Source organism: Aptenodytes patagonicus, chromosome 3, assembly GCF_965638725.1.
Source record: "Aptenodytes patagonicus chromosome 3, bAptPat1.pri.cur, whole genome shotgun sequence".
In the NCBI taxonomy this organism is placed as follows: domain Eukaryota; kingdom Metazoa; phylum Chordata; class Aves; order Sphenisciformes; family Spheniscidae; genus Aptenodytes; species Aptenodytes patagonicus.
Window position 1 is genome coordinate 75,912,775 of NC_134951.1, and position 26,778 is coordinate 75,939,552.

Genomic DNA, 26,778 nt, shown 5'->3' on the forward strand with positions numbered 1-26,778 from the left:
ACAAGTGCAGAGCAGACTTGCACTCCAAGAGCCACCCACAGTTTTTCAGTGACGCAGTGTGTACAAGTAGCACATACACTTCATTCCAGCAGCCTGTACAGCTTTGCACTCCCTCATGCACCTTCTTATTCACCTTATCCACTCAGCGCCATATTTTACTATTAAAGGAGTACTGCAGTCACAGTTAATCAAATTATGGCATTAAAAATGCTGGCATGCATTGCTTTGAATTTTTATAACTTGTCTTCCAAACATAAAGTGAAACAGAGCCCTCAGCAACCAGTAACTACTTCTGTTCAGAGGTCCGTTCAAAACCCAGCCTCTTTGCTAAAAGCACCAAACAGTGTGCTTACACAGACTACGCAGCAGCACAAGAGTGGGCTGTAAGTTAGGGGGATGCCATGATGAACTAGGTAAAACTAGGGAATTAAGTGAGTATGCCTCATCTGTACTGCTGCAGAGGAGGTTCAGCCCTCCACATGCCTTAGCAGAACTGTAAAACTAAATAATTGGAAGGAGGTCACTTACAACTGTAAATGCAAGAAATGCCTTTGTAACCCTGGAGGCCAGCTAGAGCAAGCATGCTCCACATCAAGCCCAGTTGACTTAAGGCCATCTTTTACCATCTTGCTGCAGAAATTTGGGGCTTCACCGTGACTTCTACTTCATATAACTAAGCCTTCCCAATCATCTTCTAAACAGGTGTGCACACTGAATGGAAACAGACCAAAACCAACCAAACAAAAACCCAGGGGATAAACGAAATACTATGGGCAATGAAATAACAACACTAGAAGCAACAAAGAAAATGTTGACAGCTGGGATGCATGTGTAGTAAGCAAAAGAGCAAAGCAGACTGTACGCTGCAATCCTCAAGGTAAGAAGTGTTGAGCCAAACCTCATCCTGGAGACAGATAAAATATCTGGAATAAAGAATCATCAGCAAAACCATTAAAGAACCCCAACCAATTGCACAAACCCCTCAAAGAGAAAGGCAGTAGCAAAGGTACAAAAGAAACATAAAACTCACAAACATCTAGTAAATCAGACCTACAAGTCCAGAGACCCTGGCGCCTCTTAATGACATTGCATTATTGCTATGAGTGATAACAACTCTCAATTTCAATCTAAACCAAATGGCAGTCAAAAGCTTTAGACTGGGAAAAATCTATTGTAAAGTCAAATAATTTCAGTTAATAATTTGCTGCCAAGTGCTTTCAGTGCTGCTTTGTCATTGCTGGCAAGCCCATGGAGCAAGCGCACTGCAAGCTGCCTGCCTGCAACAAGCAAAGGATTTGCTGCAGGAAGGGAGCGTGCTGTGTCTTGTCTCCTCTTCCCTCCAGCAAATATAAATTACGCATGCAAAACCCGGTGAACAAATGACCAAACACCCTGTCTTTGCAAATGTCTTTGTGTAAGCTTTATGACTCAGTTTGCTGGTAGGCCCTCCAACTAAATTAATTTACTGTGGCAAGGAAAATCTGAGCAAAGTAAAATTTAAGCTGTACAAACACCTGCAAGAGTTTCTAAATGCCTGGGTTTTTGCAGCCAAGACCTGCTTGTTTGGGCAGGTGCTGCCACTGTTTTGGGAGTGTCCGTGGTACAAATTCCTCTGCTCAACTGTCTTCAGAAGGGAAAGCTGCCCTGGCTTCTTGGAAACAAGTCTGCTCTAATCACGACAGCAACAAAATGTCTTGACCGAAAGCTTCATTTCTTTTCTGCTCAGACTCCCCTTTGTACCTTCGTTTTTTTTCCAGGTTATGGCCCTAACAGGGTTTAGTTACAACAGCTTGAGGCTCTCATCAGTGCATACACCATTTCTTTAGAAGTTTTTCTTGTTTCAGATCCAGTTCTAACACAAACTGCTCCTCAGTAATATTTTTTGTCTCTTATTCAAGGTTACGTGCACTCTTTGAGTAAGTGCATGCCAATGGATACAGAATGGGTTTTCAATTACGCAAGATTTTGTTAAAAACAAGTGAAATAAAAACAGTACATTAGTAGCTGAAACTACAGAACAATCTCTCATATGCTACACTAGGCTTTCACAGATACCAACAGGTCCCGCTATACAAATTAGATCAAGTATATTGCAATGTGCTCAGGGTGCTACTTACTTCTATGAAGAAACTATGGGTTTATGTACTTCCATTGGCTTTCAAACCAGAGACAGACACACAGTGCAGTTCATCAGCACCAAGTTATCTTCCCTTTCTAGTCTGCTCTTCATTTAGCTTAATCTATGATCATTCTAATATATAAATTATTTTAATATCATCTTTCAGAGAAATTGAGGGGTTAGGACAACAAAGTATTGAAGCACATGCCCGACAACAATACTCTCATGTCTAAACTTCGGCATGTTTTTGCATGCTTTACTGGATGGAGTCCTGATCCCACAGGACAGGGTACAAGCAGTAAGAGAAGTTAGTAAATAATACAGGATACCTTCATTTTTCATTGCATGGGATTGCAGTTCCTGTAGAAACTGCAGCTTTCATGTTTCACAATGCATAAGCTGCAGTTTCTACACAACTAACCAAGCCTTTAGAGGATAGACAGATCTTTTTAAAGCTGCAAAAAGACTAAATCACTCACTGTCCAAGCATATCCAGAGGCTGCTCTTTGTCAGTTCATCAGATCACACGAGGAAAGAAGGTAAGAGGGTGGAAACTGGTCAGCGCTAGGAAAGAGTGGGGACTGCAGCAAGGACAGGGAGATTACCTGAAGCCAGTTTCATTATTCACCATTCCTCATAAATGCATGCAAATCCTCACAGCCAGGTATGCTCCTCACACATTGAAATTCTGTGAGGGCTCCTATGACTGCTAAATTGCAAAGGCAGATGTAACAGAATTCCTTAGACGTCAGAGACCTACTGGACTCTGCACTTCTGAAAACAAGCTCCAAATCTTGACAAAATTGCAATGCCAAAACCAGATTCATTTCTGATTTGAAGCAATGCTTCAAACAGAGAAGAAAGCAAGCCCTGAAAATCAATCCACCGACTGTTTGCTGTTAACTTTTTCCAAAGTACATGATGACACTAGACCAGGTAAGTTACACTTGTATTCATAACTGATTTAATTTCTTTTTTACGTTTCCCTGTCCTCAACAAGTACCCAATCCTAGCTCCTTGTAAAAAATGCATGGCAAATGTATGTACTGAAACAGAGGCCTGTTTTCAAATCACATGTAGCTCGCCAGAACTTTAAAATGCCAAAATTTAAGCTTAAATAAGGTGAGAGCATTGATTTGACATTATCTTTATCTTTACACTTTTTAAAAAAATCACTAAATTGCCTCCCAGCTGCCAGCTTGAATTAGACACTGTTAATTACATAAGATAAATTATTAGCCTTTTATATTAACAGTTTTGTTTGCTCACTCCTTCAGTACCCTTCAGATCTAATTAAGAAACAACTTTTAACACCACAGCACTGCTCATCTCAGAAGGCGTGTACTGAATGGATTCTCACAACTCTTCTGCAGCTGCCCCCCTCGACGAGGCCTTGAAGTGCCTGCAAAGATTCAAAATGCTGCTACTGTTGTTTAGGTACTAAAACGTGAGGTTATCTCAGTAGATCACTCCCACTCCAGTCCCTTTGCTGGCTATGCAAGATATCTGCTGTAAAAAACTGTTCTTCATGGCCTTTGCCTATTTGCTACTAAATTAATCTGTTTTCTTTGCACGTCCTTGGCTTCTCTAGCACTGGCAAATGCTCGTCTTTTATACCATCCCTTTCTATCACTTCAAGTCTCAGTGTTAGAGGACAAAAAGACATTTTGCAGTTTACTGAAAAAATAAAAACGTTAGCTGGTCAGAATGAAAAAGGAATGATCTGTTTTCTTTAATATCTTGAAAATCAGTTTCTTGGTAGCTATAAATGTGCTTGTAATCATTAGTTTCAACAAGCTCGAAAATAATGAAACTGCTTTGATTAGCAGTCCATGTAAAACAGGAGGAGTTACAGAAAGAAGACCACTGCAGTTTTAGAGGCTGGCATGCAAGGCTAACTTGAGCCTGTTTGCCTCTTTCCAGCTGCGTCTCCCATCTCTCTAATTCCGGGCGTACTGCAAGACATACACTTTTACGTACTCCACACCAGGGAAAGGGGATGTAAAAGTCTTCAAAGAGGAAAAAACTCTGGACTCTCCTCCAGAGTTTCCTTCTGCGTATTTTGCACTTTGTACTGCCTCAAGCGAAATACTGGCTTTTTAGAGCTGGTTTTACTATACACTGTCCTAGTCTCTGTGGGACCTGCTCCCAAGGGATTTTTCCACAGCTACACACTTAGAGAACTGATTTATGTGGTGACCATGAAACACACAATGCACTGCTAATCCCTAAAACTAAACCAAAACCTACTCAACCTTGAGACTACACCTCCCACTAGGACAGCCACTGGGTTCACGTCTGGCATACCGCTTTGAACTCTTTCATTCGTACTGCTGAAGAGCAGGATCAGCAGCTCCATAAGCAAAATTGGGAAGAGCATCATGTGATGGTCAGAAGAGAACACGGTGCAAAGCCCAAACACACAGCAGACTACTTCAGGAGATGGTGCTCCCTGGGGGGAGAAACAGCTTGAGACAAAACCAAGGAGCAAAGAGCTGGAAGGTACTGTCGTTACCCATTACACAGACAAAGGTTGTTTTCATATAAGGCTCCATTCTAGAAAAACAAACATGTCAATCCACCACCACTGCTAGGGAAATAACTGATGAAAAAGCAGGTTATTCTGGCCTAATGTTTGGAAATTAGATGCTATTCAATATGGAGAACTGAAAGGCATTGCATTTAAACAGAATTACCCAGACAGAGAGATCCAGGGTGGGGAACATCTGGATAGCTAACAGGTTGGCAGAAAAGGATGTAGGGATTACCGTGAATCATAAGCTAAGCATGAGTCTTAGTGTCATGGTGTTGCGTAAAGAACCACCATTGTATTACAAATATAAAGAAGATAATGGTGTGCTACCAACCCTTCTGCTCTAGTCAGTCCTGCTAAGACCTCAGATGCAATCACGTGCTCAGTTTTTGGTACTGTTGTTCAAAAAAGAGGCAGCAAATTATCAGAGTCCAGAAAAAGGAACAGCGGTATGTATCAATGGTCGAAAAAAAGGTGGTGTTGGAAATTAGCATTGTTTAACCTGTGAGGAGGAAAAAAAATGAGGAAAAAAGGGGGGGGGGGGGGGGGAGAACATAATGGCCGTCATAAATATAAAAAAAGTTGCTGTAAAGAAGAACATTTTTGGCATCCATGGAAGACAGCAAAAGTTAAAGAGGAATGTCTGTAAGACACTGATAAAACCACTCAGTGGCAAGGACTATGCACACTAGAATAGTTTGCCTAGGGAGATGGTGGAATTAACATGTTAGGACAGTTTTAAAGACAGGTCAGAGCAACATCTCTCACGAATGATAAGCAGACCTGAATCTGTCTTGGGGCAAAGGATGCACCAGGTGATTTCTCAAAATTATAAGATGAAGCCAAGGAAAATTCCATGTTGTACAACAGTATTAAAAAACAGAAACTGAGGCAGCAGAAAACTTAAAAAGAATAAAGTTTAGTAACCCATCTTCAACCACAAAAAAAAAAAAATTCAGATCTTGCTAGAAGTGTTTCACTTCTGGTTTATACATTTCACACACAACTACAAAGAGAATTCCCACTCCTCCATTTGCAGTAACAGGCAACTTTAAGGTTGAAACACCTGCTGTGTGATAATCTGGTGCGGTTGAGATGCTGGAGACATGGACAGTCAATAGGTTCCTTAAAAACTTCTAATAGGCCACTTTTTATTAAAAGAGCTATTAAAATTACATTAAATACTCATGAGTCACACTTGTTCACAAGAAGCCTCAATTTCATTTTCGTTCTACTTTTCAGACAGCTGAAAGACCAATTTATGTAAGACACCCTTTTAGCTTTCCATACCTCCCTTGGTGTTTCTATCAGCTGTTAAGTGAAATGTGCCATTTCCCTCCAGTTAAAGAGGCGAGACAAGACGCAGCTCATCTTGTATCATTCCATTTTGGGTGGGTTTGGGGTATGAATAATGCAAGATTCTACATGCTACGGGGTCAGCATTTCTGTGTTACAAGTGTTACATTACCTAAAGCATTGCCACGATAGAATACGTGTTCATATAGAAAAGGAATTACATGAACGTTGCCACCAAATTTTTAGGTTTTACTCATTGACAAAGTGTCTCTCCCTGCAAGTAAATGAAGCTGATAGCTTTTGAGGTGTCCCTCAGGTAACAGAGATCAACCAGAGGGAATTGCATTAGCAGTAAGAAACAGAATGGCCCTGTCTTATGTGTAAGATTAAATTCAGATTTTTTTTTTTTAAAGAAGGAAATTGTTAGGCCTCAGGTCCCGGCAAACTGTTGTGATCTCATACAGAAAATACTATACTCCTGTTTTCAAGTCCGCTAGAGGGTGAAAAAGGACATAAAATGATAAATGTGGTCATAAAATGATAAAGGGAAATGTGTGTAAAAAACCCCCCACACCTCAGAGATCATGAAAAAAAATTTCAAGAACGCTAGCTTTTTAAGACAGTCCATAAGCTTATAGGTAGAGATTTGAAAAATGCTATAATCACCTCTAATGAAAGCTTTCATACTTGAAGCACAGTTCAAGAGCTGCTACTGTGCAACTAGAAATACCCTTTCAAAGGAATCACCTCAAACTATCTCAAAGATAATGATAAAACATTGTTCAGTGCTAGGAGGACCCCAAGATTCAACAGAGAAGAATTAAAGAAGCCATTTATGTCAAGGCTGAAAGGGAACAACAGGTAATTTGCTATAAGCCAAATTATCTTGAGAGCCAGTTGTGATGTCTTGCCCCAGCTATACTTTTACTGTCAACAAAGGCCACTATTGAGTAATTCTTGTTTTAGAAATCTGAATCATTTCAGTCAGAAGAATCTCAATGCATCACTACTAAGAAGAAAAGATCAATTGTATTTGCACTATTTAGAGAAAACAATAAGTATTTCCTGTTCCATGTAGCATGGACATAGAAGAAAACACAAAGAGTGTTTCCTACTATACTTTGCCATGCTTCCCATGAAAGTGACTTCTGGCAAAAGGCCCATCTCCTTAAACTTCATTACAGACCTTAGATTTTCAATATCACTCACTCAGCTAAAATGTCTTCCTGCTTTCTTCTGCATTCGGTGCCTGAACTATGGTCAGGAAGACATTTCTATTTTTGTAATTTCTAAGAGTAGAAGAAATGCATTAAAGGTGCAAACCCTAGGGATATTCATGCCCTGCCATTGCTCCAAATGAGGCTATAATGCAATAAATACCTTTTGTATTCCAGGATTTTCTCAAGTTTTCACCGAACTTGTGCAGTTTATTCTTAAAAGTTAAAGTCCTGCTGTCATTTTGTGAAGCTGGACCAAGATATGGCTAACTTAAATTTTGGGTTTTTTTCCTCCCAGGTGCTTTGAAGTGTATAAAACACTCTATGAAGAAACTGTTCAACCTTTCCATGACTCTCTCTTTCAATCCTTTCATTTCTCTTTTCTCATTCATTTCATCTTGGAGCTCACAAAGTTTCAGAGCAACCTACCGTAGTGGGAATCAGAGCCTTGACTGTGGCTCACCGCTTCTCCTGCAGTACCTACAACGAAAAGGTCAAAACTGCTATTCAAAATCTCTTCCTTTGGCCTCATGCCTCATCAAATTGAGCCTGCATTATGGCCAGTGACCATGACAGATTCACAGAAGAAATGCGCCGCTGAGTGATGAAGTTACTGGCAAGCCATGGCATCCATTCTAGCTCTAACTCATAACAGAGTTGAAACGTTTTTTAAAAGTGCCTTAAAATAACCAAGTTGTGCTGTGTTACTGTGTTTTTTTGGTTACTACTTATTATCATACTTTAACATACGTTCTACTGTTACGGTATCCTGATCAATGCAGCCAGTTCAGGGCTCACATAAGCAAAAATAGCTCGCTGCTCTGTGGCAGTTTTTTCCCCTGCAGCCATCAGAGTGCATCCCCTGTTTTTCTTTACCCCAGCTTAGTTTTCTAGTGACCTACTCACTGAACCTTCTAGCATTTCACTCCTCACCCTTGTGAGCAAACAATGACCAAATTCCCTTCTCTCCTCTTCTTCCGCCTGACAAACACAGCGAGAGGTCCCAGCTCCTGGGGCACCTGCTCCAGACTCTCTTGGATTCCTTATTCTGCTCTCACTTGGCCAAAGCTGAGGCTCTTTTCGTCAGCGCTCGTCACCTCCTGTACCTGAAAAGTCTAAGTATCCCAACAAAACCTACAAGACTGGAAAAATTGAGCAGGAAGCTCCAAAGAGCAATGTCCAATCTCCAGAATTTATGTTCACCTTTCTCTCCTCCTAACCTCCTTTACTCCCTTTGGACCAAAAAGTCGGTGAGAAAAATTCATGGCTACTTAGCTTCTGTAATAACTGTTTACCTTAGACAAACTGTAACACACTGAAAAGAATATATTTCATTTGTTTTTCTACATGTTTCTAACAACATGTGTTCCCTGTCTAACTACCCCTTGTCATTCAGTCATGGAAAGCTTCCTGAGATACTTCATGTTTCCACGTTACCAAAGACAAGTCTAAGAGTTGATGCAAATCATGGTGTTTTTCCATTTCCATTGTTTAAAGAAATTTTGAAGAATATTAACATTTCTTAGAATATCAGGATACTGCTACAAGACATCTGTATATTTCAAGAGCAAAGGTGTAAGTTTAGAGGTACCACCTGCAATTCAATAGCCACAATAAAACTAATCCACTAATGCTAAACATAACTCAGTTCAAAGGAAGAAAAACAAATAAAGTTACCAAATCCCCTGAAATGCTAATCCAGCCTAGCATTAAGCTAAATTCTAGTCTTGCTGTTAACTTGGGACGCTACTTACAAACAAAGAGATCAAGGGAGATAACTTGCCTGCTATTGTCTATCCTACAAACAAAAAGTTACCCAAACTAGTTATGGAGTCAAAAACAGCAATCAAGAAAAATAAACTTGAATTTTGCTAGAGGGTCACAGCAGCTTGGCTCCTTTTTAGACTATCATTCCGATGTGAAGTAACCAAAACACGTAAAATAATAAAAAAGGAGCCAAAAACCATTAGGCTGAGATTCATATTCCTACTCCGTTCCTAATAAAGCTGCTGAACCCTGTTTAAAATATTTAAATTATTTAACCTGCAAGTGAAGAAGAAAAGATTCACTAGCTTTGTAGAGAAGATGCCTGCCTGGAAGATGAGACGCTGGTATGCCCATTGCTACACCAGGAACTGTTTATGTATGTGAACAGGGCTGATAAACAGGTACGGTTAAGAAGACTACAGAATATTAAATTGCAGAGCACTCTGCTTCAAGATAGGAGATAAGAATTCAAGTTTCCTCAGGCAGAGGAGAGAACCAAACTTTGATTTTCTACACTGCTGGATCAAACCACCACCTCCTACTACTTTGCACACCGTGCCCTTCATTTCTCATACTTTCCCACAGGTGTTCAAAATGAAGTACTTCGTTTGGAGCTTAATGAAATAGCATTTTTTTCAGCCACTACCAGCTAACGTTATTCCACTGAAACTAATGCATTGCTGAAGAAATGTAAGCCTGCTCCATAGTGAAGTACCACAGCTCTCTGCCTCTGCGTTTACATTAACATCATCCCTGCCATACGTCAGACAGTCATTTAAAGTACAGGCAGGGTGACAGAAGAGATGGCTGGCAGTGAGCTATTGACCGGTAGAGCTAGACTCTTCACCAGACCTCCACACTGCAGAGGAAAATAGGACAGTTCTCCAAAAGACAGAAGACCAGGGATGCTGTAATAGTCTGGCACAATTTTAAGATACATCTGACTTCTGGTTTTTTTAAAGTGTGGGATAGCGATCTGGACTTTAGGCTTCAGCCACAGCTCACCTAGATTATCTGTCACTCACTGCCCATGCACTGCTCAATTAGCGCTTGTGGCCAGTATTTGTTTACAGCTACACTGGGGGTAGACCCGGACTAATGCCATTGTCTGTTACTAAGTTGTTCTGAACTCACTATAAATTTCGTGCTACTCTGTTGCAAACTTAGTTACAGAGGAGGAATTAGGGAATTACATTGGTAAATCTTCATCAGCAGCTGAATCTCAGGGAGGCAAGGCCTAAATAGGGATAATGGCACTCGAACTACCAACCTCAAAGGATGCAACAAAGGCTAATTAATGTTTTTAAAGAACTTTGAGGGTGGAACGTGCTATACAAAGGAGAAATAAAACTATTTTGTGAGCTTCTGCGTAGGCTAGCAACTGAAGGCTCCAATTACGTGGCTTTCAATAGTTAACCACGTGAACATAATAAAGCGACTCTGATGAGTGACTTCCTTCTTACTTCTCATTTGCATGACTTTCAGCACCTCCCACATGCTGCAAAACTTTAAAAGCTCTCTCTTCTGTCAAAATGGACTTGAACTATGGCTTAACCTTTGCTGGGATACCAGAATGAGGAGAAACCTGAGCAGGTCTGTGGATGCGCTAAGACAGAAAGCTGACTGACGCCTGAAATGCGTGCCCCTTGGAGGTGAAGGGGAGATGGACTTCTTTCAAATACTGTTTAATTTATCAGCCTAGTTTGTCTTAAAGGAAGCTTCCGAAATCTGATTTTTCTTTTGCTGGCTTTTTTATCTTCCTCATTTATCTGGATGGCTTGTGAATAAAGCCTTATACGATTAAAAGCTTGTCTATTTTTCCACAGCTATATCCATTGATTTAATAAGAGATTACTCCTGCAAACACTGCCTTCATTACATCCTTAAATGAGCCTGGGTACACAACCATACTGCCACTATTTTCACATGGAGCCTAAACCAAATGATTGTAACTGTGGTCTTATCAGGAACTTCAACAGCAACAAGCAAAAGACACAGACGTAAACCAAAAAGTTACCAGTATGTGTTTTGTAAGGAACTCATGAATTCCAAATTTTGCTAATCATTTCAAGTCTTTCTTCTTTAATTAGTTTCTAATCCATGACTGATTTTGTTCATCATGTCCAGCAACACAAGAAATTCATCCCTCTGATGAGGTACTGAAATTGAATCCTTTTGCAAAATATTACCCATTCATTTTCATACGTACATTTTTATAGGCTTATTGCCTTCCCCGACTCAATTTGCTTGCAGAGCCAAAAAGGAAGGGAAAACGTGGATGTAGTAATCCCAAATTACTTCATTTCCTTATTTAAGATATAGCTGCAATCTAAACTGTTGGGGAAAACTTACAAATATAAATCAAGAGGGATATGACATATGGGAGTCAGGAGGAGGGGGTTCCAGCTGATAGCCATTCCTTTTTATTATTTTGTGGAAAACAGGTTGATCAATCACCAAAGAAATCACATCTCTTCAAACTGCTTGAGTTCTCCTTCAAACACAAAATTCACAGACCATCTTCTTTGAAACGGAGCATTTCTCTGTGTGCTTCAGGCAACCCTGCTGAAACAGGAAACCTACACAACACAGGGAAGATAGAGCATGGAGAGATCAAAGGAGAGTAGCTGTGCAACATCAGAACCTACATCATGAAGAGCAGGGCCAGGCTGGCAAAAAAAAAAAAGAAAAAAAAAAGAGAGAGAGAAACCAACCCCTTTGAATTCGCAGATGGAAGCCTGCCTTCCTCTGGGCATCTTTGTTGGAGGAGCGTCCTTCTGCTGCGGAGAAACAGACGTTCCAAAGCACATCCAGATGTGCACAAATACTTATGATGTGTTTCTCATTCTCATCACAACATGCTCTTAATTTATTCTTGATTAAGACCTGTTTGTTTTCCCAGATGACCTGCAAGGCTGTTACGGATCTTAGAAGTGCAGTTTTTGAATACCTCACTAACTTCAAGACTTCTGTCTTGAGCAATATCCTTACCATTCCTTGAGGACCCAGGGTGGTGTTCCTCTACCCAAGGACTTAGAAGTGCAAGCTAGTGCAACAATTACTTGACATCTGAAGTTGCCGTCAGCCATCTTCAGTACCCATAGATGGACTGGATAGCGGTGGTTGAGGAACGGAAGGAGGGTACATAGAGGCTGCCTGGGGAGTCAGGCTGAAGCTATACAAGGACAAAGAGGAGTAATCTGAATACAAGACATTACACCTTCTAGGTTCATTCTTCTGTTGGTTTAGCTGCTACCGCATTACAAAAGTCTGACACTCCTCTGACCCAGCCAATACACATTGCTGTCCTTCCCAGAGTAATGCCACTCAGCTGGGTATTTTGGAATTCTTCTAGTAATATGTGAATGGCAAGCTGGGCTGCACGCCACAGAAACTGTTCACCACAGACTTTGGGTGTTTTGGGTTTTGTTTGGTTGGTTTTTTTCTGTTGCGTTTTTTCCCCTCAGAGATGCACCTTCTTAAATGACAATTTAATTTGCTTTCTTTTTTAACAATCGTATCCTTTGTAATGAAATTTACCTAATGGTCCAGATAGCGTGATGCTTTACATTTCCATTTTTGCTGTCACTTTTAAACTCAGAGGGGAGAAAGGAAAAAAAAGAATACACAAAGGGAGCTGAAGTTAGTCAACCAATTCCCCCCTCCCCCCAAAGTCCTCAGGCTCCGATGAGATTAAATCACAGAGTTAATACAAATCTAGTCTGTCAGTTCCAGCAGATACACACTGCTCCTAGGATAAAAGAACAGCACAGTAAGAATACATTCAACAGATCTTAGGTTCAAAGTAAGAGTCCTGCTGAATGTAAAGGGACAAGAAAATAACTACAGATGATGCTAAAAGATTAAGAATGGCTAGAAAAAGATTTATAACACTAAGAATTTCTCCGCTCCACAATTACCAGTCAGACTACCAAAAGCGAGTTATCTTTTCTATTTATAACATATTATTTTATTCATAACAGTATTACCAGTTCAGAAAAAATAACAATTACCTTTGACAACCTGTTCTTCCCATAACACTGACGTTGCCAAAAACACAAACATTTTCAGAAGACCAGAAGTGTTAAACTGAAGATCCTGTTCCAAAAAGCAAGGACCCTCCAAACGTATGAAAGGAAGATAAGGTCACCCAAACCACCATAGCTGTGCAGTCTGCTGAGTCTCCAGCCTATAAACAGATTTTGCTCAAGGGATTATTCATAAACAGGCTTCCAACAAAAACAATGGTGAGACTGCAGGAGATCATTAGCTTACAGAAAGTTAAGAGATTTTTACTTAGTCTGCTAGTACTAAGAGGACTAAGAACTGTTTTAAGAACAGTATTCACTTTGCTGTGTATGGAACAAGCCTTGCTTTATTTTCCTACTTAATGCTAGCTCTGTATTTAAATGCCTTTGCTGTCTTGGTGTGTGATACATGAGACACTAAAGATAGCCCGTCTGTTCCAGAATGTCCATTGTGTCTACCTTTGAAAAGCTCCATTAATGGTGAAAAAATTAGTATGAATTTAACTTATGGAGATAAAGCCTAAAATGTTGAGAGACTGAGACTGCACACATAGTAAATCTCTATTACATATGTTCTATGTACATCTACTTTATGCACCTCATATTCAGGCAAAACCCCCTCCATTTCAAGCTATACTGGAGAAAAAAAAAATAATGCTTGAAAGTCCATGTCTTTTACTGCTACTTTCTTTTGTGTGTCTGCCTGATAAGGCCTGGAAACTCTCCAAAATTTAGGAAGTCTTATCTGTGTGTTCTCCAGCTCTTTTTTTGCGCTGTAGATACCTTTTTAATCCAACTCAGATGTTGTTTATACTTTGGAGGGCCCCTCGCAGCCAGCAAGACAAAACAAAACAGTGGGATCCTGTTCCAGCAAGATATAGAAGTGTCCTCTCAGGACAAAGGTAAAAGCAGCCAGTATTGCATTTGCAAAGCACAGCTGATCGTTTCATGTCAGGGAATAAGCAGTCTATTTTAGGATTCTGAGATTTTAATGTATGTAAGATGCAAAGAATAGCGGACATGGCTAGAGCCAGCTATAGTGCAGGCACAGGCAGATCCCACAAAGATGTTCAGCATCACAACTCCAGCTTCGGTGGCTAACTCCCACGGAGATTTCTTAAATACACATCAATCACTGACTGCAACGGTTCTGGGTATTTTAGTGTCCTGTAGTGCAGGTTGGCTAGTTTCTCAAGTAGTTTTACGATATCGCCAGCCAGCAGTACAGTATCAGCCAAATACACCTCTAAAAAGGCTAAAGCTTAATTACTCTATCACTCAAATTACTAATTACTCTACTTGTGCCACTTTTCCTCCACTCTGCCTTGCTGGACACATACCATTTATGTGTGATGACATTGTCTAGATGGTCAACTCCATTTGTGACCAAACAACTGGCTGCTGAGCACCTTTCAAAACCATGCACAGCCAAGACCTATAAGGACTACACGCATGTCGGGCAGCAAGGCAAGAAACTTATGTTGGTTTCGTGTTCGTTTCTATTTTCTGACTTCACATCTGTACATGTGCAGGTACTGTAAAAACACATGGGATTAGGCAAGTCAATTTGTCAAAAACATGCACTGTACTTTACCACCATGTATATAGAGAGATTCTGAACACTTCCCCTTTTACACATTGAAATTAATTAAATGGATGGAGGGGGAAAAAAAAAAGGGTATACTTGTGTGCCTTATAGCTTTCCAGTGGCATTCATTTTAAATTTATGTAATTTACAAGTCAAAAGATTAGTGCAACTTCTCAGTGCCACAACCATAGCTGTCAGAGTTCATCAGAAAACCTCAAGCTGTTCTTTGACTTCAAGATCATCAGCTACAATACAGACCTTGGCAGCAGCAGTTAGCTGGCTGCTGTCAGTGACGGATGTGACAACAGAATGCAGTTTGCTCTTTCACAGCTATATCAATGCTGTCCTGCCCTGCTGACAGGCAAGGCGAACCTGGGTTTGTCAGCGAGCCAGGCAGATATGATCCCAAAGACACAAAGGAAGCAGATACGCGCAGTAACAAGGTGCCATCCTCACAGAGTCACTTTTCTGGCCGTAACTGCATTTTAGCAGATGTCCAGCTCAATATTACCAGTGATACATCCATTATCAGCCTGAAAACCCACTATATCTACTCCGACTGCAGTTCTTCCTCAGCCAAAAAGCCACATGGTGCACAGCAATAGGCCAAATGCTAGGAAATGTGGGCAACTCCCATGCTGTTCGCAAACGTTAATGTCCAAACCCAAGCACATTCTCCATTACAAAAACAGAGGCAAAATTCCAAATGCAAAAAGCAGTTAACGTGGTTAGGGACAACTAACAATCCTTGACGGCACTACCATTTGGAAAAATACTCTGTGTTCTGCTCCATCTGCAGCTACTGTTTTCTTACAAGATATGCTGCTCTCCCAAACAATTTTACCAACTGATTTCTTTAAAAATTCAACTCCAGAGCAGGATATCCAGACTGAAATGGCCATGGTCTGATAGGAAAGGTTGGAGAGCTGATTAGAAAGTACAAAATACAATCGAGGTATCAACACTTGCTCCCAAACAGCTTAAAATTATTTCACAGTGTACAGAAGCAGCAATAAACAGTTCATATTTCTGTCCTTCCAGTGGAAACACTACAAAGGGCAATGTGAGCGAGCCCGCGTTAAATACATGTTCCTGGCAAAGCTCTGCCAGCCCAGGCACTTCTTTGTTAGTACACTGCCCCTCCTGACACAGCCCCTCTGTGCAACTTTTAGAGGACGCTTCGACCCCTGGGGTGACCCACTCTTTCTCTTTGTTCAGAGCATTCAGTAAAAGCAGCTCCAAACCTATCTTTGGCCTTTCATGTTTCTGCTACGTATTATTTATCACTCATACTGCATTTCAGAGGAAGACATCAGAACCACCATCCAAAAATCAAGTTGCAGTCTCCCAGCTCTATCACAGCTGCTGATTGCCTGATCCTTCATGGTTATAAAATCTAAAGATGTATCCCAATACCTTTTGCTTTATGAAATTTTTTGCACATGAGATCTGTAGCTTTGAGATAGCTGTCAACAGAGACTCTCCCCCTCGCCCCCTTATTCCTCATGTAGACCTGATCTCAGCACAGGGGTTGGGTTTATCCTATGGTACACCCCCTCTCATGATTCAGTAACCTTCACTCCAGCAAAACCCTGGAAATTTGCACTAGCACTGCATACATACGAGCTCTGCTCTGTTCTAGCACTTTGCTAAAGAGAGGGAGAAGACCATCGGCAGAGGCAGGGGGTGGGAGAGCTGAAGAACTGCCCACCTCCAGCTCTGGCATGACCCCACTGCTGAGAAGAGAGGATATATAGACAGCCCTGTCCCTCCTCACCCCTGCTAGGAGAGCAACGTACAGCAGAGCAAAGCCAGGCTAGACTAACAGCCCAATAATATTGGTGCATAATAATTTTGGGGCTGCATATATTTGCTATCTGGTGCATATATTTTGCTGTCATAGCACATCTGGGATATGCTATGAAGCTGGCATTTCCCCCAGCGTTACTCCCCATTCGCTATTCCAAAACCTCTGCAAATATACTACCTTTCCTCAAGCTGTAAAGAGAGGAAAAACATCACAACAAATGAGTCGCTCTTCTGTTCTATCTTTCACATTAGTACTTTTGCAGTCTCTTTAGCAATTCTGCTGTTTAAACCAACTTGTTTCTCCAGCAGATTATAAACAGGCATACTACTCTATCACACTGAAAATGCATTCTAGTCAACATGGCCATTTCCCGTGTACCTAAGTCAAGCCTGCCTACTTATTAATGCGAGCAAGTTTCAGCTGCAGTCAGCGCTGTTTGGATGCTGTTGTTGTGGAAGCGAGCTAATATCTATAGTCTCATGTGTTATCAGCAGAACGGCTATCTGATGTCCAGAAACCATATTATAGTGGTGATGGACGTAGCAAAAATTGAGCACTAATTTCATTTTCAATTGCAATATCTTCTCTCTGACCTGACAGTTCAAGAAGTCATCACTGGACTAACTAGAGTGAGCAAACCCAATATGAGAGCCACTGAAGAGGAATCTCCAGGATGTTTTTTCACACAGCCGCTTTCTCTGACTGTAGCTTCTCTTGAGCAGAATGAGCTAGTGAATCACTCACTGGTCTGTCTTGGGTTAGCTCACATCTATTTAAACCAGTGTGAAGCTCTGCACCTTTGATGCAAGTTAATTAAGCTCACATGGCTTTCCCCAGCCTGGCTTCTGCAGCTTCGGAAGTGAAGGGAGCCAAATTAGGCCCATCTGTCTAAATGGAAGGCAGTCCTCCCCCGCCATAAGACACGCTTCATTACCCAGCACAGGAGCTGCCTTCCAAGAGTGCCAGGAAAGGGGGTTTTCATTGCTGCCACCATCTACCCAGAATACCAGGTATGCTGAGCGTGGAGGTTTTCACAGGAACCACAATTCTGTGCCACCAGCTTCTTTGCACAGAAGCCTCAAGGGTCTGTCTACAAAGGGATTTCCTGCAATAACCTTTTGTTTAACACTTGGAACTTCTTGGCAGCAATAGATCTGCAAAATACATTTGATTTTTTTTTTTTTTCATTTAAAAATAAAGAAGGAACTAGCAAACTTCAGTGGGGCGGAGGAGATGACTCTCTCTGCCTTGATCCTGCAGCTGTTCATTGTGCAACTGAAGTTTGTAGTCTGTACAAGCTCTGGAAGCCTCTCAGTTGCTAAATTGGAATCACAAGAAGAAAGAAAGTAACCTTAAGTAATCCATGTCATCAGGTACAGCTGCTAGAGAAAGGACACAAACCACTCCTTGCTGCTAGTCAGCATTAGGATCTGGGAAAGCAAAGGTAGAAGACAAAATTACACAACTTCAGCTCCCGAATTCATCTTAAAGGATTTGATCTTGTAGAGGAACTGCAGAACTATGATCAGATCCCATGCTGGCTCTGCCACAGCGCTGTGCCTCAGTAGAGGTATTAACCATACTTTGGTTATGAGTTTCTGTATACGTTACACAAAAGCCACCACAGCAAAACCATAAGTGACAAAAAAATAATTCCTCCAGTAACCCATTTTCTGCAAGAAAAGACTTGAAGGAAATATCTGTAAGTCTGTATGTAAAAACATACGATACTGTTGGGAAACACAAACTTAACACTGAAGACCTAACAAAAAGACCTAAAAACTTTTTTCTCTGTCACAGATGATCTTTATGAATGTTATGAAAACTAATGAAGAAGTTTACAATGAAAAAAAGCACAGCAATCAGTAATACATACATACATACCCTAAGTAGTGACAAACATTTACTAATGTTACAGACTAAGGAAATTGTCCAACAAGCGAAAAATACATGATGTTTTTGTGACAGGCCTCCTAAAATGTTCCTTCTTAAACCTAACAAAAATGAGATATGGGGATGATCTGCATATAGATCAGTTTTGGCTAAAGTGGGACTCCCCAGGGAGTCTACACAACTGAATGGGCAAAAAACTGGCTAGCTGGGCTTTAAGAGTAGTGCTTAATGTGCCATACTTGGAGGCCAGTTACAAGCAGAGTAGTGCCGGGGCCTATCCTGTTAGATACCCGAGGAGGAAATTGAGGGTACCCCTGTCAAGGTAATGGATGATGCCCACCTCGGGCTGCAGTCAATACGCTTGAAGGCAGGGCTGCCATTCAGAGTGGCCTGGCAGGAACCTCATGAAATTCAACTTGGACAAATGCAAAGTCCTGCTCCTGAGGAAGAGTGAGCCCATGCACCAGCACAGGCTGGGGACTGACTGGCTGGGCCAGCCTACTCTGCAGTAAAGGCCTGGGGGACAGCAGGCTTAGCATGAGCCAGCAGCGTGCCCGGGCAGCAATGACAGCCAGCAGCATTCCACACTGTGTCAACAGCAGTGTAGCCAGGAGATAGAGGGAAGAAATTCTTTCCCTTTCCCTGGCACCTGTCAGGCCATGCTTGGACCACCACCTCTGGCTCTGCAGTCCTGTGTGCTAGGCAGGCGTTGATAAACTTGAGTAACTCCAGGGGAGGGGCACCAAGGTGCTCAAGGACTTGAGCCCTTGCCCTGCAAGAAGAGCTGGGAGATTCAGCTTGGAGAAAAGACAGCTTCGAGGAGACCTACTGGCAACCTGCTGGTACCTATGGGGAGGTTATCAAAAAGATGGAGCCTGGTTCTTCACAGTGGTGCATGGCATGAGAATGAGAGACAACAGGTATAAATTGCCATGGGGGGTATCTCATAGAGTATCAGGAAGAAAGAAAAGTTCACTATGAAGACAGTGAAGCAGTACAACAGGTTGCTCAGACAGGCTGCAAAGCCTTCATCCTTGGAGGTCTTCAAACCCAATCAGATAAAGTCCTGAGCAACATGGTTTGAACTCAGTGCTGACACTGCTTTGAGCCGAAGGTTGGATTAGAGACCTCCTGAGGTCCCTTCCAGCCTGAAGGACTCGGTGACTCAACGTCTCCCGCTACAGGTTCTGTAACGTGTAATAATGGAAAAAGGTTCACAAAAATGAAGATTGCTTACATTTGGGAGCCTGAAATGAGTATTTCCACCTTGGAGTTCTGAGAAGCAATACTTTAACGGTTTGTACAGTGCAACTGAAAAACAGCACACAGTTTCATTGTGTTCACACTGGGAGCATCTTGAAGCAAGGAAACGATGCTTTCGTCAGACGCTATCTTGCCTCCAAGAGTTGAGGTTTGCAAGCAAATGTGTGCAAGCAAAAAAGTACTCTAATTAAAGAACAACTAAGAAATGCAGACTCCAAGGCTTAATGAATCATAACAAATACCTAGAAAAAACTAATCCTGCTCATTTCCAAGTGTTTAATTGAGTTGGCTGAAACGTTTGTGTGTGTGAACACAATCACATATAGTTATTTCCCTGGGTAGAACTCTTCAAGCTGAAATATTGATTCTTCATCTGGGGCATGAATGGCAATCATTTGTTAATAAAGTCATAACTTCTCTACATACCATGTCAAGGTCTTGGGAAACCCTCCGTTTGCGCAGCTCTTCCATCCTCTCACACACATCTGTGAAGCAGGTGTTATAGTAGTCTGCATACTGCTGTGCCAGATCATCAATATTTCCCAGTGACCCATCCTATGGTGGACACAAAGAAAAAGAGAAAGAAAAGACATTAATCAATTTTAGAATTCTAATTTAAAGGAAACACCACAATTTTGAGGGAGTCCCTCTCCCTGCAGCACGTCCAGCACACAGCTCTTGGGTCATCCCCTTAATCCTTAGCCCTGAACACGCAAGAACAGTTGGGAACTGCAGTACCACAGTAGCTCTTCAGAAACAGGTGGGTCCTTGCTAATTCCTACACAGAGAGAGAAGGCAGGGACAGCAATGCACAGCAGAGGAACAGGCACTATCTGCCTCAATTCCCTCCCACCCACATATATACATATTCCATCTGGTTCTCCCAAGCAGCTGCCCACTCATCCAATAACCAGTCATTACATATGTTTCACTGACCTTACTTACTTCGGTGTAGCCCTGCTTTCCTTGACAATGACTAACAACAATTCAAAACACTAAACTTCTTGCTTATAAGCACAATCAGCCAGACTGCAAACAATTCCAGCCAAATGACTTTAACAGGCGAGTTTATGCCACCCACAAAGACACTCTGCCAGTTGGTCTTTTAAGACACACTGGAGGCGGAAACATGGTTTGCTCAGTCCCAAACATCTGCTTTGCTAGGCAGGATTGCTACCCTGTTAATAACATGGCTATAGCCAGGAATCTAATTGTAATCATCTGTTAATTACAGTCAAAATTCATACTTTTTAAATGATGGATAAATAAGGAAAACAAAAGAAAACAAAAAACAAGCCGGATTTTAAGTGGCATGAGAAATCCTTCTAAACTTCAGATACGTATGCCATAGGAGGGCCGGGCGAGGGGATGGGTACGGTGAATTAATGATTTTTTTGGTACAGTATGCACACACTTAAAATAGGTCCAAAAGATGGGATACAGTAATTTTGTTTCTCTATTTGTCTAATTTATGAAAGAGCATTTATGTTATTGTATACATTCTTTAAAAGGTAACAATCTACACTGTGCTTGTTCTGAGAGAAGAACAAGAATACACTGCAGAGTGTTATTTCATTGTTGCTGTTAATAGATGCAACGCATATAAACATAAAATTATGTCTTGACTATTAAGAAAAAACTAAGCAATTGAGAAATCATTTTAAAATAATTATGGTAATAATATACATAAGTTGCAATGCCGAGTTTTAGCATACGAGCTAGGAGGAAACCTTTTAATTAGAAACCACACCTTAGTGAAGCTGTTGCCATTTGGAAGTAAGTATGTGGTCCTGCTCTCAGGGTTCTTGACTATGCTGAAGAGGCAGATCCATTTTCATGAAGTGTTACTTCCAGAGAATTGGAAAAAACATTTCAGTTTAAATCAAAGTGAAAGCCTATTAAACCTCAGACTCTGTGAAACACACTCTCTACTTTTTTAAAGTGCAATTCCACATGCGCAACAGGTATCTCAAATTCCCCAGGAAATTCTGTAGAGTTCACGTTCCCAAAATTCAGAACAGCTTACAGTTTCTTAAAACTACTGTGTACAGTACTGGTGGAAAACAACTCGCATGTCACTTGTTGGAGCAGCAGAAGCAAAATAACTACACTAAATATATATCAATACCCACACCCTCCTCCATACATACCTATGTATTTTTTAACTGTATTTCCTGTCTCTCAACCTGCCAAAGATCTCAAATGGAAGGTGCTTCAAACGCTCAAAGATCGGGCTCCTCAGTGCAAATACACTTCTGGGAACTTCAGGCTTTCCAGAGCTTCGGACAAACAACTTTCCACACCACTAAGCAAGTGCGTAGTTTACGAGGACAAAACAATGGCATCTTTGAGAGCGCGACAGTGCTACCCTGCCTTTCTACCGGAGCAGCAGCGCTACCTGCTCAGCGGGCAGCGAGCATACGTCTTCCTCCAGCCACCTCCTTGCCATCCATCACTTCCCAACAAGCTGGGGAAGAAGCTCCACACATCTGCTTGCGCAACTAGACACTCTTCCAGTGGCTGAGGGCGTGCTTGCTGATCCCATGCGCACAACGAGCTGCTTTCACAAGGTTTGCACACTCAGCAGGGATAACTAGTGTGGCAGTGCTGGGGAGGAAAATGAACCCCAAACAGAAAAAGCAACCCCAAAACTTAACCTTCATTTGCTCGCTGTTGCAGGCAATAAGAAAACCTGTATGACTTCCAAAGAGACAACGTGACATCTGAAGCCCAGCCACTCTGTCCTAACAAACATCCCTCTCTACAGGTTACCAAAAATTCCCACTTTGAACTGTCTTCTCCAGACAGAGTCTGTTTATTCCTTGATAAGCTTTGCCAGTTAAGAGTATAGAAGCTGGAAACAGTACCGATAGAAGGGCAAGATGGCAAAACATCATTTTATTAGAACAATATGAAATCTGCCTATTTACTTTATCAGATATTTTCTCAATTCTGGAAACCGTTAAATTTCATGTAGTAAACCTGCTCAGAAATAGGTGCAACTTGTGAAGGTAAAGTCATGACTCTGAAACTGAGTGATATATTCCAAACCCAAACACATCATGTGAATTTCAGCGCAGCTGAGAGCCAGGCAGAGCCGAGGTGAGGATCGCAGCATGCTCCAGCACTCCTCCACGGACCTTCCCACACCCACACTCCTCAGGTCCGTGGTCACGGGCTGCTCGCAGGATAGCAATGGTACTGCACAACAGATCAAACCAAGCTGAACAAATGCTCATTTTTCACTTATGTTGGCGTGCAGTTCCCTGCACTTTTTTTTTTAAAGGTGGCCTCTACAAGGCTGAAGGCTTGTGACTGTCCCTAGAGCAAAATTAGCTCGATTGCAGCCCCCCAGTTAAAGCCTGCAGAACGCGGGTGGCCCCACCGCCAGCGAGCACGTGGCTGCAAAGAAAGGCCTATTCACAAGCGACCCAGTCCGCCAGTGCCGCAACGTCCAGAGAAGTTGAGCTGCAGGCACCAGCCTGACTGACTGACAGAAGGGATTGTTGTCAATGCTTGGGACTCAAATTAGGGGCTATGCTCCAAATACAGCTCATGCCAGCTCTCCAGGGAAGACCAGTCCTGTGTGAAAGCAAGCTTAACATCCAAAAAAAGATGAAGGAACAGAAACACCACAAGATCTTAGAGATGAGAATTGATAACCGAAACACATACTCCTTGCAACCCTGCTTTTACTGGGTTACCAGACTGAGGGCAGCTAGCTTTACAAGTTAACCGCTCCACAAAAGCGGTAAGCAACCTCCCAACTAGATGCGGACAGCTTTGGGGTTTGAAGTCTCAAGCTTCAAAAAATGAACAAAAATACAAACATTTGCATTTACATCTCAGCTTGCCAGGAAGTTGTAGTGGAAGATGACGTTTGAACCATTTGTCTCTGGGGCAAAGAGCTTCTTTTATGAGTTTATGCGTGCGGGTATCCAGAAAGCACTGCTTTTGTCAAAAAAGAAACACAGATACGCAAATCAACCCAAGCCAAAGATGCAAGTATTTCACACCCATGTTATATATAAGGAAACAATGTCATAACTTAACAAAGGATCATATATCTGATTTATATTACCTCAAATTTTATCCCTACATATAGTTATCTCCATCCTCCTCTTTTATTCTTCAAGTACTATTAAAAACATGGCAAAACTAAAAAAAAAAAAAAAAAAAAAAGAAGATGCTTCATTTTTCTACTGCACTGATAATGGCCTAGAGGACCTACTTTAGATATCATCAAACCACAAGTACAACTAATCAAAAGATGAATTTTGTACTATGGCATTTTGTCTATCTATTCATTAAATTGACCCCCCAACTTCTCCAAACAGTTCTAAACTGTTTCACATAAAATCACCACCAGTGTGCTTTGTATTTCTATTTTGTTTTCAAGTTGAGTATTTTAAAAATATTCATATGCAAAACTTTAGCTCCAGCTTGAGAAGTCATTCATTCCCTTACAAAGCACAGAGTCAAAGGAATTGTCCAAAATGTTTTAAAAAAACCCTAGCATTTTATTAATAAAATAGAACAATAAAAGCATTCATAAGTAATAATATTTTAAAAATACTTCACTCTGATGCATAAAGAATAAGAGCCAATGTTAATTTTTATAAGTTCCTTTTACTTTCTTGCTTTCATATGCAAGCCAAAACCTAGCAGATTTGTAAGATAATAGAAATAAAAGTCTAAACCCATCAGCTTGTTCATTCCTCTCTTCCTTATTAATAGCCCTACATTGTGGGTTTGATTCCCATACTAATACAACAGGGTCTAAACAAACGTGGACTGCCATTTTAGTTTCACAGGTAGGAAAAAGCATACAGTTGTTTGATACCAAAAATAGTAAGACAATGCAATTTATAATAAGCCTTCAGTTATGTGCCACTGTGTCCCATTTTGATGTAGACGGGTCCCATATTTGAAACAGCTTATGTGAGTAATGAAAAAAGACACAGCTTTCGAATTTATTCTTACTGAGATAGCTGTAATACAGTAGCCACTGATGTGCTCTTAACTGCTTTAGGTCAGTAATATTTTTAAAACCAAGACCTCATAATAAACTCTCTCTCATTTTGTTACAAATTTAACAGTTAAGCAAAGCCTTACCATGAAGACTGCTTTGCACCAGTTGTGTTTATTGCCATACAAATTGTAATGTTCCAGCTACATAAACCCACAGATCTTCTCTGGTGGAAAAAATTCGTAAGCAACACAAATATTGAGCAGAAATACCATTCCTGAAATGCTTTACTGTATCCATAAAAAGTTACAACATGTTTCTCCTAAGACTTTACTACTGCCTGAGACCTTCCCATAAAATAGTCTGATAGCCAGAAAAGTAAACAACCCACTAGTTTTAAAGGGTTAACCCTAAAATGAAGATTTAATAAAATATTTTAACGAAAACAGAAGTTATCTCAGATTTCTATTTTCAGTTGTCAAGCGTGTTGCTAAATTTCCATCTTATAATGTATGCATGCAACATTTTTTGTCATCATAAAACACAGAGTAAATGATGAATTGCCCTGGAATTCCCAGAGAATTAGTTCTGATATGCATGTGAATACCGAAGGAATCCGTCGGGATTCCTGTTAATGGAGTGACTACAAAGAAAAGTTGGAATAATTTGACACTTATTATAAAGTTAGGATTTATCGGTCACTGCACATCAGTTAGTTTAACACGCTGGCAGAATCCTTTGTATTTGACATCTGAAAGTGTAAAGGAGAAAAATGTTTTGTCAGAGAGCTCTGCTGGCAGTAAAATTAAGTAAAAATACATCCATATTTTAATAATAGTAATAAAATAAGAACACTATTAGCTAAGGAGGAATAATGGACTTTGCTAAGTAACATACACATTTCCTGAACCTGCATATGGACCTAAACGCTAGGCACTGGCACAGCATACATACTTTCTGCATAAATTTCCATGCAGAATAAGAGTTTTAGAAAAAGCTACCAAAAATACAACCATTGGAGCGTGTACTTTTCTACCTCAGACTCTGAAAAATCTATTACAAAACTGCGTATTCCAGCATATCCTCCTCCTATTCCAGCAGATGTTAGGAATGTCAGGAAAGAGGACTTGATTATCAGATATATGTGCTCACTCTCCAAGCCACTGAGTGAAATTCATTTAACTGCATGAATCTCAGAAACATAAAAAAAGATGCGCACGCTACAAGCCCGTTTGGTCAGCAAGACAGATGGGTCTCCATCTGCACATGGCAATGCAGATTACAGCACACAGTGCAGCTATACAAGTTCCTAACTTAAAAACCACTCCAGCTATGGCCACAGCACGTGCATAAACTGGGAGGTTGGGAACAGGTCAGAAACTGGGGGGGGAATCTGACTTTTTACTGTTAAAGTATAAATGTATGTGGAAAGAGCACAGGCAAAGGGAAGATGCTCTTTCACAACGCTTTGCAATCATGCCCTGGCAAAGGCATGTTTTTGACCTTCACAGCCCAAGATGAGAAAAAAATCCATTTCCGTGCCTGAAACACAGGACTACTGTGTGGAGAGTCACTGTAAACATTAGCAGCTTACTTCTGGCAGTTGGATCTTAACAGGGACGCCTACCAAAAATTTGCGGAACACGACCCTGCATTTCAATAATACCTTTGGTTTGGATAGCTGTAAGAAGTACATAAACGAAAGCCAGAACGTGGGCCAGAGCAAACAGGCTTGTTTGGGGAGGGGAGAGGAGAGGGGTAAGAGGGAGGAGGGACCAAAAAAGTGGTGAAATGAGAACATCTGCTGAAGGGAAACACGTTTGTGCCTAATAAATACACTGTTTTCAACAGGACTTCATCTACATAGCAAACACCCTACAAGATGTTTAAAGTTAAGCAGAACTACCTTACCTAGAAAGCAAGGGATGCTCAGATTTTCATGGGACAACTTTAAGAAAGATACGAGTCCTTTTTAGATATTTTCCCCAATGCGGGCTCATGGAAGCTCGAGAAACTTGTGCATCCTTCCCTAGGCAACCTCGGGCTGGCAACCTACCTTCCTGCACTGCAAAATATACTAATACATGAATTCAGGCTTCAGGTGATTAATCTGAGAGACACACTGTATTTCATGTTCTTCCACAGTTCTTTCTAAGGAGGCAGTTTTAAATCAGATCCAAACCTTTTCAAAACAGAAGAGTTCAATCTGCGTGTACCTCTCTGGCTAGGGCTTACGTCTCAACTTGCTACAGCAATACAGACTCGCACGATGAGGACAGCCATCCGTAGGAAAAC

At 41.1% G+C, this 26,778-nt stretch overlaps 1 protein-coding gene across 4 annotated transcripts in view; it reads right to left on the reverse strand.

Moving 5' to 3' along the window:
- SASH1 (SAM and SH3 domain containing 1) overlaps positions 1–26,778 on the reverse strand; it is a 194,909-nt gene that overhangs the window by 77,191 nt on the left and 90,940 nt on the right. For all 4 annotated transcript variants that reach the window (XM_076333888.1, XM_076333887.1, XM_076333889.1 and 1 more), the window contains exon 2: positions 19,941–20,069. In XM_076333888.1, coding sequence (XP_076190003.1) covers positions 19,941–20,069 — 129 coding nt within the window. The remainder of the gene's footprint in view (positions 1–19,940; positions 20,070–26,778) is intronic.